Genomic DNA, 20,754 nt, shown 5'->3' on the forward strand with positions numbered 1-20,754 from the left:
AATTGCTATGGCGGAGGACACAGCTTGAGGAAGAGAAGTTACCCTGGCCCCTTCTGCATGCCAGCTCCTCCCTGGACAATGGGAATGCATTATTTCAATCTTCTAGACCATGAAGCTGAGTCTCAGAGAGGTGATGTGAGCAGTTGTGATGCTCAAAAAAGAATTTTGTGAGAGAATGAAGATGGCGTAGGTTGAAGGCACGTTGCAGACTCTAGTCTTATTCCCGTGTAGGCATCCCTTTGGGCCACGATGGGTGTTGGGACAACTGGATCCAGGACTAAGGAAAGTGAATTGTTCATTGAATAGAGTCCATCAAATAGCCAAGCAGCTACTAGACATCTCCGGCATGCTCAGCCAGTACCCAGCTCTCCTATACGTCAGGAGATGCCAAGGCTTGGTGTTCATGCTAGGAGGACAAGATTAAACCCCCTGAAATGAAGGAGTGTCTGTCACCCAGTGATGAGAGAGGCTGGGCTGGAGCATGCGGGCAGGACCTGCAGAAGCTGAGTTGAGTGGGCTTACACCCCTGCAGGCCTTAGCAGCTGGACCAAGAACGCCTCTTAGTTTGGAAACACTCCAGACGCCAGACACTTCTCCCTCATTTTCCAAGGCAAATAACTCACTCCTGAGATTGCACAGACCATGGCTTGATGTTCCAGACTCCGGATTTATTTTCCCTACAGAGGGATATCCAGCGTCACATAAATTGCAATTCTCCGGACCCCTCTTCCAGCCCAGAGGACGTAAGGGAGATTCATGAGTCCCAGAGCTTCGGTTGGCACAGCAGCCTTCCTGTTACCTCCTGGCCCTCACTGAGCAGGGCTGAGGGCGATGGGGTGAGGAATTAGCGTTCTGTCTGTTGAGCAGGCCCCCAAAATTGAGTGGGTGCATCCTTAACTGATTATCACCCCAGCAAAAAGGAAGGTTTCTCTACCATTCTTCACAGTGGTCCCAGCACAGGCTTAGGATGCAGTTGTTAAGCATCTTTGGTGTTTCTTTCTTGCTGTACTGTGGAAAAATCCCCTCAGTTCACCCGTCGCTTTCCCAGTGGGTGCCAGCTGAGATATTGCTAACTGTTGACCCACCGCTTACAGCAATGTTTAGCACACAGACAAGTATTGGAAGCACCTCAGCCTGGCTTCAAGGTCTTGCCAGAAGCCTGGCCCACCCTACAAACCCAGCCGTATGCCTGGAAAGTCCTTCCTTCTTGTCTCCACCAAGATCGATTCTTTTGATTCGACAGCTCCAGAAACCTCCTCCTACTTCCCCTCTCTGACCTCCTAAAACAAGCGTTGGCAAACTTCTTCTGTAAAGGACCAGATAAAAAGTACTGCGGGCTCTGCAGGCTGTCCATCACCTGACACAATTACTCAACCATGTTCTCGTAACACGAAACATAGACAAGTGGGCAAGGCTGTGTTCTGATGAAGCTGCTTACAGAAACAGGCAGCAGGCTGGGCTGGGCTCACAGTGTAGTTTGCCAACCCCTGTCCTAGAGAAACTGGTTGTGTGATTTCTCACTTGACCACCAACTGTCTGAGGACAATGCCGTCCAGAGCACAGGACTAGAAATCAAGAGATGCTGCACTGTGCTTGACTCTGTCCCTAACTAGCTGTGTGGTTGTGAGTGAGCCATTTCCCTTTCTGGGCCTTAATTTCATCATCTAAAAAATGGACAAGTTTGGACTGTCAGTAGTTCCCAAAGAAACGGAATAGGTGGGGCAAGCTTGCTAAAAATACATATGTCTGGGCCCACCTCAAATTTAGGTCAGAATTCTTAGTTGCAGACAACAGAGTCCCTTTAGCTAACTAGTCCCTCTGAGCAGAAGACGTTTCATTAAAGGATGGTAGGCAGTTCAGAGAATCTCCAGGAGAGCCGTTGAACTGAAGTTATTTACTACATGGCCAGGGATAAGGCAGCCAGGAATAAAATACAGACAAGAAAAATGACCAGCCCTGCAGAGGACTGTTGTAGTGGAAGCGTCACTGGTAGACGCTTGGCATGGTGAACTGAGGGTCTGGACACATGAAACGCCACCACAGCCACCCCAGAAAGACCAGGACCATGATGTTTGCCCAGAAATCCTAACTCCCTTCCCAGCTGTTGCTTCATAACCCACTTCTCCATCTAATCCCAAATGAGGCATCTAATCTGCTTTGAGCCTGCCTGTTGCTGCAAGGGAGTCTGGAAATGCTGTCTTATACTTGTCAGCCTCTAGAGGACAGGAGGATAAGCTAGAAAGGGGTTGAAAGATGGTAAGTGAGTTGCCTACACCATCTGCCACATCTATGAAATTGAACTTAAAGGGGGTCCATTTAGTTCAAAGGTCATCCAGGTTCACACTGCAAGGGTGAAGCAAAGTGGATTATTAACTCATTGTCTGAAGAGCTGGTAAAAACCAATCCAAAACACTCATCAATACGTACACTGGTTAATGCTCAGAGCTGAAGACGCTGCCCAGATCCTTAACTTACGGGCACTGCTCCATCCCAGCTACCCAGGTCCCTAACTTATAGCTGGTGCCATGTCCCAGGTGAGTTCCCTGAAAGGTGTTTTCTTTGTCCTTATAGTCTAGTTACAATTGTGAGGAGGAGAGCCAAAGAGAAGGATCCTTCCACTGAACAGGCAGCTTAAGGCTATTTTCTTGTGCTCCCTTCCAGAAGCAGCAGTCTATTCAATGAGGTTGTGCAGATGAACTTCGAGATAGCCAGCTTCAGCAGCCTCTCAGGGACTCAGCCCATCACCTGGCAGGTTGAATACCCACGGAAGGGAACCACGGACATCGCCGTGTCTGAGATCTTCATCAGCCAGAAGGACCTGGTCGGCATCGTTCCCTTAGCCATGGTAAGCGGTGTGATCAGGGATGCGCCTGTATTCAGCTGTCTGGTTGCATCCTTCCTGTCTTTCTCAGGATGTTTGCTGCAATGGTTTTATGGGCTGTTTACTTTAAAAGTTTCTCATCTTCCTCCTCCTTGGAAGTTGCTACATTTCATTCATCCAGCCTTTGTCAATTTCAGTTACTTTTATTCCAGCTCCATGATATTTGCCATATCTCTATACCAAATGTATTATTATTTGCTTTCTTTTTCTTTTCTAATTCTATTCCAGTTCTTTTTTTTTTCTGTTCCTTTTTTGTACGGCAACTTTAGACCACCACGTATATCAGTCAGGATAAGTATGCTATGTGCTGAAACAAACAAATCTCAGGTGCCTGGTGCAACGTAAATTACTCTTGCTTATACTACCCAGCTTAATGGTGGGGCTAGACCTAGACTGATGGATACCTCATCATCTTGCAGTTGTCACATCACGAACACGAGGCTTTCTTGGTCACCATGACTGAGGAACAGACAGAGAGTCACATGCAGTCTCTTCTCAGCAATGGCCTAGAAGTGACATGTGCCACTTCCACACACATCCTGTTGGTCAGAAGGAGTCCCATGGCCCATCAGATTTCACGAGGGCTGGGAAACAGGGTACAGAGGAAGAGGGGCATGAACACCACTGTCTCTGCCTCACTACATGATCAGTCAACGCATCATTGACACAGATAGAACACAACACAAATACAGTGTATCAATCCTGTGTTAGGAACTCTAGACCCTGTGGAGCTGGTGGTGAGCAGGGAAGAGAGGGAAGCGTAAGAGGCTAGTCTGTAACTTTACTCTGTGGGCACTCACCCACATTGGCCATATCCTGAGACTGTTCTCCAGGGCCATTCCTATCCTTGTGCACCCCCTGCTAAGAGATGCAAAGAGCATGGAGTTTCAGAGGCATGTGAGGAGTATTCTCGTGTGTCTTTGCCAGAATTCTCCCCTACAGACACGGAGCCTGGCATGGACAGTCTACAATTAATTTCTGTTCAGCTTTGGAATAACCAGGCTTCACTGCCACAAGTTAAAAAATGTATCAATTAGGATTCTTTGGAGTACATGTGACAGAAAACCCAACCCAAACTAGTTTAAGGGCAAAGAGAATTCACTGGCTTGTGTAACTGAAAGTCCAGGATTCTTCCTGGTTCCTTCCATGTTCACCTGATCAGGACTCAGACTCTGCCACCAGGACGCATTTTGCTCTCTCTCCTGGCTGCACTCTCAGTCTACTCATGATGGCAATGTGGTAGCCAATGCTCCTGCCAAATGGTTTAAGCTTCCAGCCCAGGAGGAGCACTTGGCCCATTTCCAGAATCCCTGACAAAGGTGTCATTGCCACTCACCACTCTTATTGGGCCACAGCAGTCACTGTGGCAGGGAGGGCATTCCCCTAGAGCTTGGGGTGGACTGCAATAGACGCTGTCAGTGCCCCCCGTATCCCCTCACCTTACCCCTTCAGGGCACGCCTGGTCTCTTCCACCCAAAGCACCAGCACATATTCGCCTGAGAATTTTGTCTGACTTTCAGAGCCCTCTTTCCCACCCGCACAGCAGGACAGAAGCACCAAGGAATTAGCACACCCCCATCCAAGAAGCACTCCCAGCCAATGACTCACTGGAGTCGGCATATAATCATTCCAGCTCCCTCGGCCCTCCCCTGGGTTAACTCTGACGCAGGAGTTCCACTTGGCACCCTGAATCTCCCCCGTGGGATTCAGCTCCAGTGCACAGTGGTCCCTTGCTGGATCACGCACCCTTGGGTGCTCTGCTCCCCGCCCCATCTCACTTCCCTACTCCCTTACTGAAGTTGCCTGCAGCTCCCAATAAACCGCTTTCAGTGGAGTCCTTGTCTCGCTTGTATTAGCCTCTGCAAAAACCCAAACTGAGAGATGCATCAACCCCACAAACCACATGAGTTTGAGAGGAAAGGAGGGAGGTTTTCAAAAAGACACTTCAGGGTGGATTCACTAGAAAAGGTATGGAGGGACACTGGGCAGCAGACACAACAGATGGCCCCTCTCTGCACATGATGTGCAAGGAGATTGAAATTCCCCATTCAAATAACGAAGCCATTCCATACAGCCAGGATCAGCGGACTGTGACCCTGGGGCCAAACCAGCCTATCTTGTTTTTGCGAGTAAAGTTTCGTCGGAACACAGCCATGCCTGCTCATTTATGAACCGGTCACTTTCCCTCCAAAGACGAGGAGTTGAGTAGTTGCTGTAGATACTGTATGGTCCACAAGGCTTAGAGTATTTACTCTCTGGGGCCGTGGCTCTGTAGCGTAGTGGTTAAGTTTGCGTGCTCTGCTTGGTGGCCCAGCTTCGTAGGTTCAGATCCCGAGCATGGATCTACACCACTCATCAACCATGCTGTGGTGGCGTCTCACATACAAAATAGAGGAAGATTGGCACAGATGTTAGCTCAGGGCTAGTCTTCCTCAAGTGAAAAAGGAGAAAGATTGGCCACAGATGTTGGCCCAGGGCAAATCTTCCTCAACAATAAAATAAAATATTTACTCTCAGCCCTTTTCAGAGAAAGCTTACCAAACTCTGCTATGGAAGAACTAAAAGCTATTTCTCAATCCTGGCCATACATTTGAATCATCTAGGAGGGTTTTAGAAATTATTGTTATTTGGGCCCCACTCCTCACAAATTAAATAAAGATTGCTGGAGGTGGAAAGTGAGTGCCAGTGATTTTTAGAAGATCCCTGGGTGATTCCACTGGGCAACCAAGGGTAGAAGTTGAGTAGCACCCATGCGCTCAGTCTGACTTACAATGTCGTTGCTCTTCTGCTCCTGTTGTTAGCCTGCATTGATAAGAACTTATAAGCAAACATACTACTTGACTGAACTGCCTTATGGATTCCAGGAAATAGATCAATCAGAACTCATTGAGTTATAAAGCCTACAAACCCAACCCAGTTTAAATTTGCCTCATGTAGCTTAAAAGTCTAGAAAAGTGTTTCTTAAACTTTAATGTGCATACAGATCACCGGAAGATGTTTCTTAGGTGCAGATTCTCATTTGGGAGGTCTGGGTTAGGTATTTTTTAAAGATTCTGAGTTATGCCAGTGCTTATGGTCTGCAGACCATATGTTGAGTACCAAGGGTCCAGGAGTGCAAATGGTGTCATTGTGGAAGGTGGTTTCTCTTCCTCTCTCTTCTCTGTGTGCCTTGTGGTTGGAGTCACTGTGCAGGAGGCTCTGTCCCCAAGGTGGCCCCTGGCAGTGCCATGCTGATATTTTCACAGCAGCATGTCTGACAGGAAGAGGGAAAGCCTCCTTGCCAATTGCTCAATCAAATCTCCGGGACTGTCTCTGATTAGAACTGATTGGCTTGGCTTGGGTCATGTGCCCAACCTGAAGCCAATCACTGAAGCCAAAAGGGTGTGATGCTCTGATTGGCCAGGCCTGGGGAACATGTCCCCGCAGAGCAGGTGTGGAATCAGACTGAGAGCTGGTGAGCATGGTGCATGATGGGAAAATCTGGCTTCCAATGACAGAGTGGGGAATGGATGCTGGTCAGACACAACAGATGTCCACCACAGGACGTATTACCTACCACAAAGATTTGTTAATGCTTAGAGGTTGGAGAATGTTTCCTCTTGACTTTTCCTGTCCTAGAATGGGCATCAACAATCTATAGCCCATGGACCAAATCCATCTGCTACCTGTATTTGTACACCATGCAAGCCAAGAATGTCTTTTGCATTTTCAAATAGCTACATTTTAAACGGTTGTATAAGTAGCTTGTTAATATGCTCAATTTTGCCTCTTGGTTCATAAACCCTAAACACTTTCTGTTTGGCCCTTTGGAGACAATGTTTGTGGACCCGTGTCGTAGACATCAGCATCAGTTCTAGGGTATAGGTGCCTGGTTACTGTCCTAGCTATTTCAAGAAGATAAGACACTCAGATACTTAGTAAAGTAAAATCTTTATAAGGATATGAGATATTATTTTGGCCACACTTTTCAAGGGACAAGAGAGCCCTCTTTGAAGCAATATATTATTATTGTGGTTATTATATTTTCATAATGCCTTTAAGGTAAAATGAAATGACTACTTATATCGTACCCAGAATCCTTTTGTTTGCAAGTGACTGTAAGTGAATGCAAACTGGCTTCATCCAAAAGGTCACTGATTGGCTCCCATTTCTGCACGGGGCCGAGACGGCAGTCCTGACTGCTGGGCGCAGGTTCTCGTGTGATGGCGTCATCTTGCGTCCCCTGGAATGTACAATTTGACCTCAACTCTGCCAAGCAATGTGAAAAACTGGGAACTTTACTGAAAGGTCGATAAGACATGAGACGGTTTAGAGGAACTTCCATTCTCTTATTTTCTGTATTTTCAAAGGTTTTTCTAGAATGAGCTTTACTACACTTATAAGCAGCCAAAACATAAACTTTTCTTGGAAGTAAGTAGCAAATAAAACTGGAGTTTGACTAGGAGATGAGAAATTAAAAGAAAAAAACGGAGCAAGAAGCGAATCCTTAGTTTACCTGTTGTCAGCCAGTAAGTCCAATGGTTACATCCTTGAAGAAATTAATTCCCCCAATTGTTGCTCATTCTAAAGGAAAACAAACTTCAGAAACATAAGACAGGATTAGCAGATTGGGGAAGTTCTCACCTTAAAATCAGACCTTCTCAAACCCCTTCTTAAATCTGGGGAGAAAGCTGTGAACCCAGCCATCCCAGCAGGCTGACCTCTCCCCCAGCGGCCGCTCCCAACTCCGACGAGTACACGAGATGGACTGAGCAGAGGAAAGTGTCTTAACTCTCCCACCAAGTGACCCGTCGAGGCAGGAGCCACCAGAATCACACTGTCCCCCGGCACTATTCCATGTGGAGAACACAGACCCACAAAGCGGCCATTGCTAGCCCCTTCAGGCTGGTGTGGAGGCAGGAAAGCTCCAGGTTCCAGCTCTAGGGCCTTCAAGCATCTCCCTCCCCTCTGTCCCTGCCCCAGACCCGGGGCCCTCGCTGCACCCACTTTACGCTGGGCGAGGAGAGGGAGTGTTCTGAGGCCCGAGGGCTGTCCAGGGGTGCCTGTGGGCAGCACGGACTACGAGATGAAGGAGCATCTTTGGTTCTCGGGGTTCAGCTCTTCTTTGATGTAAGAAAAAGTATTCACATCACAAGGTGAAGCCCCACGATCATCGACCAGGCACAGACCCCCCCGTGGCAGTTTCTGCATGTTGGCAGCGGGCTGATGTCTTTTCAAGAATGAAAGGGGCCACAGAATCCATTCCACCGTAAGCTGAGCTCAGGATGTGCAGGCTGTGTGGCTATTCACTGTAGTCGATCCTGAGAAAGCAGCAGCAAACAACAAGACTTGGCCTCATGGGGTCTACATTCTGGAGGCCAACAGACAGCAGCCTGGTAAATGCTTCATAAGATAAGACCAGGTAATGAAAAAAAAATGATAAGATGTTGCTGTGAAAGCGAATAATGCTGGCAAGGGGGTGGAGTGTAACTGGTTTCTAATTCTGTTAGTGTCTCAGAGTTTCTCCCTAGACTTTACTTAAAAATAAAAAGCTAGGGGCCAGTCCTGTGGCATAGTGCTTAAGTTCGCATGCTCCTTTTTGGGGGCCTGGGGTTCGCAGGTTCAGATCCCTATCACAGACCTACACACCACTCATCAGCCATGCTTTGGTGGCATCCCACATACAAAATAGAGGAGGACTGGCCCAGATGTTAGCTCAGCGACAATCTTCCTCACCAAAAAAATAAAATAAAATAATTTCTGCCTAGTCTAGAGAAGGCTGAACCCCTAATTTCGGCAGTTGTGGGAAGAGGCCCTTTGCTTCAGGACTGACTGACTTGATCCCGGATTGAATTTCCTGGGAGGTGGTGAGACTTTCCTGGAATATTGAAGTTTCGAAAGGTTATCATTTTTCACCTTTGCAAACTTAAGATGAAATCATTTCCCCTGACCCCTGCAAAACAGTGGTAACTTGGGGTCTTTTCTTATATAAAGCTTTCAAAATTCTTAGAATGTGTCCCTATCTCTCTGCATAAAATCAAATTGCAAATAAAGTGGCCGTCACTAGAGCTGTTTAAAGGAGAGACTGCTCCTTGTTCTGAAGCCTGCAAAATGATGATCTTAATCCTTAATCCTCTCTGGGGTGTCGTGGAGATTCATTAAGGTCTGAGAGATCCCTGGGGGCCCCGGGGGAAGCGTGCAGCAGGAGAGGGTGGTGGGGACACAGGGGTCAGCAGTTCCCCTCCTTGTCTGCCCTGCCCCGCCCTGCTCTGGACCGCAGCCCCCAGCCTCCCTCGCGCCCTGGCTTCTGGTGGGTTTGGCCAGGGGGAGGCACCAGAGGTGACTGGACAGAGTGGAGAGAGACAGGCTCCTGTAGTGGGTTCCATTGTGTCCTCTCCGAAAGATATGTGGACGTCCTAACCCCCCATCCTCCACCTCCGTGCCTGTGAATGTGACCTCATTTGGAAATAAGGTCTTTGCAAATGTGATTAAGTTCAGATGAGGTCCTAGATCCAACATCCTCGTAAGGAGAGGGATTGGACGTGGAGGAGACGCAGGGAAGAAGGCCATGTGAGGATGGAGGCAGAGATGGGAGTGGTGTCTCTACAAGCCAAGGAACGCCGAGGATTTCCAGCAACCTGCAGAATCCAAGAGGAAGAAAGAAAGGTTCTCGCCGAGGGGCTTCAGAGGGAGCGTGGCCCTGCTGACACCTTGGTTTTGGATTCCAGCCTGCAGAATCCTGGGACGACATTGTGGTGTTTTAAGCGGCCCAGGTGTGGTGCTTTGTTCCAGCAGCCCCAGAACACTACTGCAGCCCCATCTTCCAGCCCAGGGGATGGTCTGCCGGGGGCGTGGTCCTCTGCCTACAGCTCCCATCCTGCCAGGGAGTCTGTTTGCAGTGCTTCTGCTGTCTGGTTCCAGTAACTGGGCTGCCTTCCCTTGGCTATAGGCCTAGGACCCCTAACAGCTCCCAGCGGGGATCAGTGTCTGGGTGCTGCACCCGCCCTGGCTACTTCCTCTGATCCTGCCCGCAGCTCTGCCATTCCACTCTCCCCAAGTCAACCCCTTTGAGTGGGCCATCTGTTTCCAGCCAGGACCCTGAGGGGTACCTGAGGAGTATGTGCTGCATGCTCCCTCTAGGTTCTCCCTCCGAGAGAACCCACCACGATTGGACAGACATAGTCAGGAAGCAGTCCTGATCACCAAAGGGTCATCTTTCTTCCGTGCTTCACAGACTCAACACTGAGGGGTGACATTAAGGCATCTCATTGAGGTACCTGAAGCCCATAGTCTGAGTTTTATACCCAGTGGCCTCCCGTCGATACTTTTCTGCATTCCTTCCTGTTGCTAAATCCAGAGAGCCAGGCGTGGGGAACTGAGTGTGCGTGAGCAGGTCTGCGGCATCACAGAGATGCTGTTGGATCCGCTTGTCAATCTACAAGTGACAGATGGCTTAACCCCGCTTTGGGGTCCCTAGGGAAGCATGCGGGTGATATCCTCCGGGTTCTGGAAGGTGAAGGCAGGCGTTTCAAAGAGCTGGGGGGCCTCTCCTTTGACGGGGATGGGAGAATATTGTTTTTAAAAAGAAAATGGAAAAATAATGTTTTATTGTTTTCCAGAAACATCCTACCTCAATGTCCATGGTCCATCTCCAACTTGAAAATTTTACTTTTGCAATTCTCTAAGAGTATTTTAAGGATGGCTTTGATGCTCTGGGGGAATTGAAAAATGTTTGCTCGGTTGAAAAATAACTCTATGGGCAGAATAAGTGTTTCCTTGTCACAGCTGGAGATTTACTTTGGAATTAAATTTTAAAATATCCCTCCCTCCAACTCTACGGCACAGATTTCTGTCTGAAAAGCAAATCTATGACGTATACGAAGCCGTTTTGATTTGGTAGTAATGTTTTCAGGGTTACGGATTAATTATCCAATAATTGATACCTTGCCCATCGCCTGCCACAAAGCAGATGCTCAAAAACGGTGAGCGATGATTGCTGTCGTCGGCACCAGGATCCGTGTTATCTGAACTTGAGCTTCCCCATCAGTGCAAGGAAGGGTGAAAGTGAGGGATGGCTCAGGTCTCCTCTAAGTTTGTACTTTCCATGACTTTACGTACTTTACTGAAAACCGTGTTCTAATTTTAAAGACTGTGTCACTTCATTGAGATGAGGGATGAAGATGGAGAACACGCAGGTGGTGTGAAAGAGTGATGCTACGACAGGAGAGTCAGCAGGCACGACTCAGGTGCGCAGAGGCTTCCTCCTCACCCTGCACGTCGGCAGGAGCCCCATGTGATGGAGGAGGGGTGCCCAAGAGAGGAGCCCCACCCCGCAGCGTCCAGCAGCTGCCAGCCCTTTGCACCAGCCTCTCTTTTGGGCTTGGCCGCTCACTGCTGAGTCTACCGTTTCCTTAATCTTTTCTCTCACTAGACAATAGTGTAGGAATTGGGAACTCAGCCTCAGGAGCCAACGGTGTTGGTGCGAATCCTAGCTCTTCCTCCGAATGGCTGTGTGACCTTGGACAAGTGGCTTGATCTCTCTGTGCCTCAGTTCCCTCATCTGTAAATGATAATAAAAAATAATACCAGACTCCTAGGACCGTTTTGAGAATTAAATGTCCCCAGAACCCCTTGCTTGGTGCCAAGTAAGCCTTCAGGAAACGCCAGCTGCTTTGCATTAAATGAACTCCGCGTTAAACCTCTATTTATATTTAAAGGGAAATGCTGTTCACTAGGAACTGACCCTACATTTGTGCAAACAGAAGACCAGGAGATAAAAATGTCACAGTGTCCCTGCAGGGCTCCGTAGTCCCTTGGGGAACCACCGAGAGTCGCACAGGTCCAGGAACCTGAACCGGGAACCTTGCACCTTCATTGTCAGTAACCTGGAGCGGAAGCTCGGCGTTCCCTCCCACTGTGAACTCACATCCCAAGCCCCAAAAGGACGAGCAGCCCGCACTGAGCCGCGTCGCAGGTTTCGTATCCAGTCGCCGTCCGCGAGGCCTCGAGCTGCCGTGTCCACTCTTCACCAGCGTGAACCGGTGGTGGTTATCACAGCCAGCTCCACGTGTCGCTTCTCAGTGCAGCAACGCGGAAGCACGCGTATTACTCTATCTGAAATGGGATGTTTTTATACTGTGATAACTGTGTGTCAGCACAGTTGGTTTCCTTTGTAAGCCTGCATGTTTTATTTTGTGCATTTCAAACCTTTATTCGGAGAAGGGATTCCTCCACCTCGCCAGCCAGTGAGAGCCGCCTGTGATACAAAAACAGGCTAAAAGGAGAAGTAAATCCTCACACCCGCCCCGCCCCAGCCTGCGGGGAGAAGGGACGCACCATGGTGAGCTCTCCTTATTAAGCCCCTACTGTATGCCAGGCATCGTTTAGCTGCTGCCGAGCCCCGCCCCCCCAGCATCCTGGTCCCCGCCTGTCCTCCTCCTGGAGACCCGCAGGCCTGGCTCCTCCCCAGCACTCCAGGCCCTGCGCCACGTCCTCCCGTGAGGGTCTCCTCCGACCCTCGTCCGCCCGTAGCTCCTGATGGTACCCACGGCGGCCTCCTGCGCCCCCAGGCTATCTGTTACCATTCCTTCGTTCCGTCCTATCTGATCAAATGATTGTTTTATCGTTCCCTGACATTCTCTTTCTTATGTTTCTATGATTTTACGTATTTATTGCCTGCCTCCCTGGCCCCCTCCACTCCGGCGTGCTGGCCCCGTGACAGCTGGGATGTCGTCTCTAGTTCATGCTAGCCTCGAGTCTCCCCCCTTCTATTCTTTCCATCTTGCATCAAACGTCTGCCGCGGGCCGGCTGTGTCCAGGCTGGGGAACAGCAGAGCGCGGACGTCAAGCCCCTGCCCCTGCGGGCCGGCTCCGAGGATCGCCCGGCCGCTCCCACTGCAAGTGCCCCGCGCGCCTGGCTCGCCTGTTCGCGCCGCCTCGGAGCTGAGACGGCGGGTGCGCAGCCCGGACACGCTCCCGCTGCACGGCCAGCTCCCCAGGCCCCGGCGCCCCGTCCAGGGCTGCTGGGTCCTGGCAGCGCCAGGGGAAGGAAGCCGAGCAGGGCCCGAGACTACTGGACAGGACAACAGCCAGCCTCCCGCAGGCTCCAAGCGGCCAGTGAAACGCTGCCGCAGCGAGAATCCGTGGGCGCAGAATTCGCCCCCGCCTGCTCCCCTCCTGCTGCCGCGCACGCTCACGTGGCGCCCACCCGTCTGCGTCGTCTTGTCTCTCAAACAGATCTCAGAGGCAGCCAGGCCTCCCACCTTCCCGGCCAGGAGCCTCGTCCGAGCCACCATCAGCTCTTGGCTGGTCTCCCTGCTTTTGTCCTGACCCCGACGGCCCATTCCCCACACTGAGAACCTGACCGGATCTCTCTCCTCGGGGATCTCATCCTTCTGACAACTCCCCGTTGCACTTAAAAAAGAAAAATAAGTGCGATGAGCCTCACCAGCACCCGGATGGCCCTCAATGCCTGGCCCACGGCTGCTCTCTGATCCATTGAACTTCTCACCTCCCCTTCCACTGCCCTCCAGCCCCAGGACCTTTGCACATGCTGTCTCCTGTGCCTAGAGCCTCTCCCCAGATCCATACTGTGTTTTCCTCACCATATGCAGGTTCTTGCTTAAATCTTCTCTAGCAACCTCAACCACCTAGTCTAGAACCACAGCCGGGTCCTTCTCCATGCCCTGAGCCCCTTGATTCTCTTTCAGAACATGACAGAAAATTGCATATTTATTTATAGCTTCACTGTCTGAATTTCCCCACTGGGATGTTAGCTCCGTGAAGACAGGGACCACTCCTTATTAGCACCACTGTCCTGGTGCACCGTGGGTGCTAATAAGGAGCTGTTCAATGAATGAATGAGTGAATGAGTCACCCCACAAGCATAAGCTCCTCGAGGGGAGGAACTGTTGTCTTTTCCGTCATGGGGTCACCAGTGCCTAGCATGGCTCCTCCCGAATGGAACTCGCTCCATGAACACCTGTTCCCTAAGCTTGTGGAGCCTGAAGGAAGACGCATCACCCTGGTTGTTTGGTGTCTTACCAGCGGTGCTGCGGCCAATGTGAAAGAATTGTCAGCCTTTATTCCACAGCCCCCTAACTGTGTCAGCACCTCAAACACGATAGACGTCGATCTGTGAATGAATTGATAATTCATTCTAAGGAATTGTCACACAGGAAGGAAGAGGAAATATTTTGCAGGAACACACAGACTACGCGTCCATGTGGACGTAATGGATTCTCTGGAGCCATTGCAGTCTCCCTTGCAGATATTCTGTGTGTGGAGACCTGTTTTACAGCATTATCCATTCATTTTTCAAAGGAGAATAGAGTTCAAGTGCTACGCAGGGTTCTTTGTTCAGCTATTGTTAATAAATCTTGAGAATGAAAAAGCAAGTTGAGGACGAAGAGGAGGGCGGATTGCACTGTTTCAGTGGTTCTCAAACTTCAGGACGGTCAGCGTCGCCTGGAGGACTGGTTAACACACGGCTGGCCGGCCCCACCCGGAGTTAGGGTTCAGGAGGGGGGTGTGGGGCCCGAGAATTTGCATCTCTAACCAGCTCCGGGTGACACGGACGCTGCTGGTCCAGGACCACACTCAGGACCACGGCCCCGGATGGAAGGGCTTCCCCTTTCTCTGCTCCATGTCCCCTGGCAGCCCCCGTCTCTACCAGACGTGATGTCACGTGTGTATCTGTTGACCCATCGGTCGTCCATCTCCCCTCTGGCCGCTCATCTCCGCGTCTGCAGGTTCTCAGGCTTGTTCACTGCGTGGCCTCAACTTCCAGAAGGTGCTCAGCACGTAGCGGAGGGTCCACACATACCCACAGTGAATGAATGAGTGATGATGACGTATATGCCTTCTACATGTTCCTGAATGTTATAGAAGTTCAGTTACAGCCTGGGAAGGAAAGGTTCATGTTTAGAAACTTGTAAAGCAATGTCATCCCATGGAACTTTCTGTAACGATGTCCCATATCTACCCAGTCCAGTGTGGGAATTGTTCAGTATGGGAACCACCTGCCACATGGGGTCATTGAGCACTTAAAATTGGCCAGAGCAACAGAGGAATGGAATTTTTAACTTTACCCAATTTTAATTAATTTAATGCCAGTAGCCACATGCGCTTAGAGGCTCCTCCATTGGATGGGGATATAGATGATGATGATGCAGGGGACGATGTTGGAAATACAGGTCCAGATTCTGCTCCAGCCCCGCTGTGAGACACAGCCTCTCTCTGCATTGTCCTTCATCTGTTCAACCCCCAGTGTAGTTCTTATGGGACCCTCCAATGTTGGGGCTACATTTTTCTTTCATACTGTATATGATCTGGTATATTAAACTCAAGAAAAAGCATAATAGAAGATCTTTGAATTCCTTGAGTTTTATCAGCACAATTCTGGAGCAGCTGTCAAGAACCAAACTCAACTGGATTAATCACTAGATTGTCAATAAGACTTCAGGCACGGTTGGATCCAGGTGCTCAAATAACCTTTCCAGGCATTTGTCTCTTTTCCTCAGTTCTGCTTTTCTATCTGCAGGCTTCCCTCTCAGGCAGGGTTTCCCAAAGGGTTTTCTGTCTGCAGGCTTCCATCCAGGTAATTTAGCCTCCCCGGGAGGAAATCTGCCTTTTTCCCAAGAGGTCCAGCAAGTCTCAGACCTCACCCTGGGCCTAGCTTGTGTTGACATGCCATTTTTGAGGCAACCACACTGACTATGATTGGCCAAGCACGGTGTGTGTGCCCCAGAAGAAAGCCAGGTCCGAAAGGAACCACAAGGTATTGGAGGGGGAATGGGGAAAGGACCATCGGGGGCTTAGCAGATGAAACCCAACAGATGCCCATTGTCCTGGCTTTCCAGACAGCCTGGGCGGGGGTCTGCTTCTGCAGCCTTGGTTTGTGGTTCACTACTCTCCATGGAGTAAGAGCCCCAACCTGAGCTAAGCATCTGGCTTCCACAGCCACCAACCTTCCTCCTCTTGACCTAAATTCTTCCCTGGCCACCTCGTGTGGGGTGTTGTGAAGACGGAATAAGGGATCATTCAGAGGCTAACGGCATAGACCTTGGCAACTGCCTGGTTCCCAATCCCAGATCCACTACCTTTGGAGCTGTGTGCTCACTGGCAAGTCACTTACCCTCTTTGTGCCTCAGTTTCCTCACCTGCAAAATGGAGATAATGAGGGGCCGGCCTGGTGGTGCAGTGGTTAAGTGCACACGTTCTGCTTCGGTGGCCGGGGGTTTGCCAGTTCGGATCCCGGATGCGGTCATGGCACCATTTGGCAAGCCATGCTGTGGTAGGCGTCCTACATTTAAGTAGAGGAAGATGGGCACGGATGTTAGCTCAGGGCCAGTCTTCCTCAGCAAAAAGGAAATGGAGATAATGATAGTCCCTACCTCATCAGGTTGTGGTGACAATTAAATCAGTTAATATTTCTGAAGCCCTTAGAATGGTGCCTGGCACGTATTAGATGCTGGATAAATGTTGGCCATTGCTATTTTGTGAGTAGCAATAGGAACAGTAGTATTAATTAATTAGCTCCTCCACATTCATAATAAAATGCCTTATTTACTATGAAGGAGCGAATTCCTGTTGTTTGTTGATCCGTACAGACTTTATTAATGTTCTTTTGCTCTTCAAGTAAGTACTCAAGTTCATTAATATTATGCAAATTTCTGCCCCAACACATCTGGTGGAATTGTGCCCTTAATTACCGATGAGTAGAAAAACAGGAGTGTTTTTTTCCCCTAAGACTATGAAAATGAGCAGATAACGGAGTAGGAGCCTCTGGGCTCTAAAGAGCCGGAGGGCAGTGGAAGTCTTCTCCGCGCCCCTCAGGCGTGCGCAGGATCGAGGAACTAGTCCAGCCAGGGCAGCCCCCTCAGCGTTTAGCCGTGTTGCCTTTCATTCATTTTTCTGGTCAGAGGCTTCTCCCGTCCTCAGATCTTGATGGAATTCATCTCCTTCAATCCTATGTGCCCTTGTCCCCCGGGAACCCCTAGACCCTTTCAGGGAGCCTGTGATGGAAACTATTTTCATAATACTGTTGTAGTTATCTCTTGTTGCATAACAATTTACCCCAAGATGCAGTGGCTTAAAATAGCAGGAAAGGGCCAGGAATTCAGGACCAGTCTGCTGCGCGGGGGTTCTGTCTCAGGGTCTTTCACGATTTGGGGGTCAGGATGTTGGCCGGGGCTGCATGTCTGAAGATGTGACTGGGGCCGGAGGGGCCTCCTCTGAGGTGCTCACTCCATGGCTGGCAAGTGGCTTCCTGTCCAGAGGGCCTCACAGCGTGGTGGCTGGCTCCCCAGAGACTGAGGAGGGAGCTGCTGAGCCTTTTATGTCGGCCCCCGCAGTCTCACACCGTCGGTTCTGCTGTGTTCTATGGTTCCAGCCCCCATCTCTGACTCAGCCTGGGAGAGGATCACACAGGGCGTGACCACCGGGGCAAGGATCACGGGGGGCCATTTGGAGGGGCTGCCTCTCCAAGATGCGTGATGTGATTTGCCTTCTTCACTCTTCCTGTCACAAGTGCACAGAGGCAGGAGATGATCCTTGCTCTAACAGCCAAGGGAACGTGTGCTTTTGAAATTTGGAGTCTCTAAGCCTTCTGGTTTTAATTTCTAATACGATAAATACCGATAGGTGTAACCTAAATGGGCAAAAGTCCTTTAGGGGCCTCAGTCATTTTTAAGACTCTAAAGGGATCCCGAGACCAAGCGTTTGGGAATCCCTGGCCTGGGGAGTGGGGCTGGCAGAACTGAATACTAGGCATAAGAAGAGATGTTTAGGGAGAGACTAATCCCACATTCTCACCCTGAAATCTAGTCTTCCTGACAAACGGTTCTTTACAAATGTGTGAGTTATCCGTGAGCATTTATTTACCTCTCCATCTAGAATCCTCTTGCTGGTGGAGCTTATTATTCACTCCTTCATGTGACCTTCCCCCAAAAATTCATGAATAGTGATGAATACTCCCAAGGCAACGGGACAACAGCTAAGGGCAGATGTCAAGCTAACACTAGATTGTGGATCTGGTAATAGAAACTCCATATCTAACAGTATGGCTTTCTCAAACTTTTAAAGGATAGGAGTTATCCGTTGGTCTTAGGAACCAAAAAATTGGTGCAACTAACTGTAGTCATAGCTTCATGTGCAGAATGACCTATCAGCTCATGCACTGAACTAATATTTATTGGATGTCCGCAGTGTGCCAAGTGAATGTTCTAGACTTCAAGTTTAAGGCGTGAACAAAATAATCAAGGTTCCTGCCTACATGCTACATGAATTGACATGCCCTTGTTTAATGAAATCGAAACGTAACAAGGCTGGGCTGGATTTAGGAACCACTACCTCTCTGTCTTAGGATAGATAGCTGTGAAAATGTCTGTGCACTTCCATTCTGACATTCATGATGTCCTGAGGGAAGGTGCAAACCACTGGCCCAAGTTGTGTCTCCATGCAAATTAGAAAAAGAGATGCCCTTCCATAAGGCACTCAACTTCCCTCTATCAGAAAATCGGTGATGTCTGCCATGTGAATGTGGAGCCCTTGTGCAGTGCAAAGCCTGCCCAACTGTACTTGGCAGCCCTGCCTGAATGTATCTGCAAACCAAGTAAAACCCACTTTCCTCTATCTAATGTTTGTTTCTTCGTTAGTTTTCCTTTCATCCCCTTTTAGGTTTCAGCACCAAACCAAGGACTTTGCTTTCTGCCCTGACTGTGTTAGAGGCTAAAGTGACTGTCATTAGTGGCTTGAGATTTGTGGTGTGCCTTTCACTTCCTTTCCTTCTGAAGGCGCCTTGAAAAGAGTGGATTTATTAGAGAACAAGGACACGAGCAGGACAGGATTCCTTTCCAAGCACGACTGTCCGGCAGGCGTAGCATCACGCAGTCCTCCCTTGCTGACAGAGGCCGGGCTGGTACGGGCGTACACGTCGCTCACGAACGTGAGAAGTGAGGGGGGTCACTCAGAACAAGTAGTTTAAATCTCTCACTGTAATCAGACCTAAAATTCCCTGACAAACGTGACTGTTACCTCAGATACATGCTTACAGGATGTTAAGACACTGTAAGTAACCAGCTCTCTAGGGTACCACCTTGTCTCCTGTGCCGGGAGAGAAAGAACGTTTCCCAGACGCTCACAGCATCCCCACTGCACACAAGTGCAGAAATCGCCCAGGCCAGAGCCCGTGCGTCCTGAACATCCGTGAAAGGGAAAACGAAAGGAAATCATTACTGGAATTTCATTTTCCGGAACCGTAGGTGGCGGCAGATTTGAATGAGAATTAATCTTAGTATTTTGCTTTATAAATTAATACAAGAACAGCTAGATGAAATGAGATTTTTTTTTTTTTTTTGGCCTCCATCTGGATTTTGTCACAGAGTTTAAAAAGGTCAAAATCAGCACATTCATTGATTTTATTGAAAAGTGCGTCTTTGCCTTCCAAACACTCACAGGGGAGAGTTCCAGTTTTCCCTTTGAGGGGCCACCTGCTACCAGGTGACCCACGGACCCTGAAACAGATCTCCATTAACGAAAGGCAGCCCGCAGCGTGACTGTGCCTCGCAGGGCTGTGGCAGGACATTGTAAGAGCCCTCAGCAGCTTGTCATTCGGTTTCTGAGTCTACAGAGAACTTCCGAGCCGCCATGGCTGACCGACCGGGTGGGTGCCGTCTACACAGGGTGCAATGCTGCCATGCCACCTCTCTGCCCCAAATCCTGCCCCCGTGGGAGTTGCCCTCTGCCCACGCATTGTGGCCAGGTCCACAGCTGAGGACACTGTGCATTCATGAAGCCCCAAAAGGAGGGTTCAGCCACTTCCCGATGCCCCCGGAACCCCACTCCCCCCACTGACCTCCCCATCTCGGCTCCATCCTTCTACTCACCCGCAGGGAGTCAATCTCCGTCACTTCTCCTGAGCCCTTGGGATGCTCAGGATTCCTGTCATTCTCCTTTTTTTTTTTTTTTTTTAAGAAAAAATAGCTTTAGTGAGGCATAATAGATGTACAAAGAAGAAAAACTGCATGTATTTAATGTATCCAATTTCCTGAGTTTGGACACATGCATATGCCCTGGAAACCATCGCCCAGTCAAGGTCACAAACATGCCTGTCACCTCTCGAAGTTTCCTTGTGTCCTTTGTGTCTTCGTTTTCGGTTTTCCTTGTGGTGAGAACACAACCTGAGGTCTAGCCTCCTCCGACGTCTTCACCGTCCTGTTAACTCCAGGCACCATGATGCTCAGCGGATCCCCAGAACCCCCTCGTCTATTCAACAGACACTTTGTAGCAGCTGGACGACATCTCCCCATTCCTCCCCCCCCAGCCCCTGGCAGCCACCATTCCAGTCTCTTTTTCTATGACTTTGACTCGTTTCGATGCCTCGTAAGTGGAGTCACACAGTATTTGTCCCTCTGTGACTGGCTCACTTCACTGAGGACAATGTCCTCCAGGTTCTTCCACGTTGTCGCAAATGGCAGGACTTCCTTCTTTTTTAAGGCCGACGACTATTCTATTGTGTGTTTACACCACGTTTTCTTTACTCATCTGTCTGTCGTGGAATCTGCGTTGTCTCCACATCTTGCCTCTTGTGAATACTGCTGCTATGAGCATAAGATACCAACGTCTCTTCAAGATCCTGATTTCAGTTCTTTGGGATATAAATGCAGAACTGGGATTGCTGGATCATCTGGTAGCCTGAGTTTCATTTTTTGAGGTGCTTTCACCCTCCTTTTGTTGACTTTCCCAAAACGTTATTGGCAAACGTTCCCACACTCCGCGACCCTACACCAATGGTAACTCACATCTTGGAGTGCTTCCCGCCTGCTCAGCATTTCACAGACAGGGTCTCCGGAAGTCATTTCAAAAACTCCATGAGGCAGGAATTATCACTCCCA

General features: G+C 49.5%; 1 protein-coding gene across 1 annotated transcript in view; it reads left to right on the forward strand.

Annotated features, from left to right (window-relative positions):
• TMEM132C (transmembrane protein 132C) overlaps positions 1-20,754 on the forward strand; it is a 350,647-nt gene that overhangs the window by 275,068 nt on the left and 54,825 nt on the right. The window contains exon 4 of the mRNA XM_023647328.2: positions 2,662-2,845. Coding sequence (XP_023503096.1) covers positions 2,662-2,845 — 184 coding nt within the window. The remainder of the gene's footprint in view (positions 1-2,661; positions 2,846-20,754) is intronic.

Source organism: Equus caballus, chromosome 8, assembly GCF_041296265.1.
Source record: "Equus caballus isolate H_3958 breed thoroughbred chromosome 8, TB-T2T, whole genome shotgun sequence".
Classification (NCBI taxonomy): Eukaryota; Metazoa; Chordata; class Mammalia; order Perissodactyla; family Equidae; genus Equus; species Equus caballus.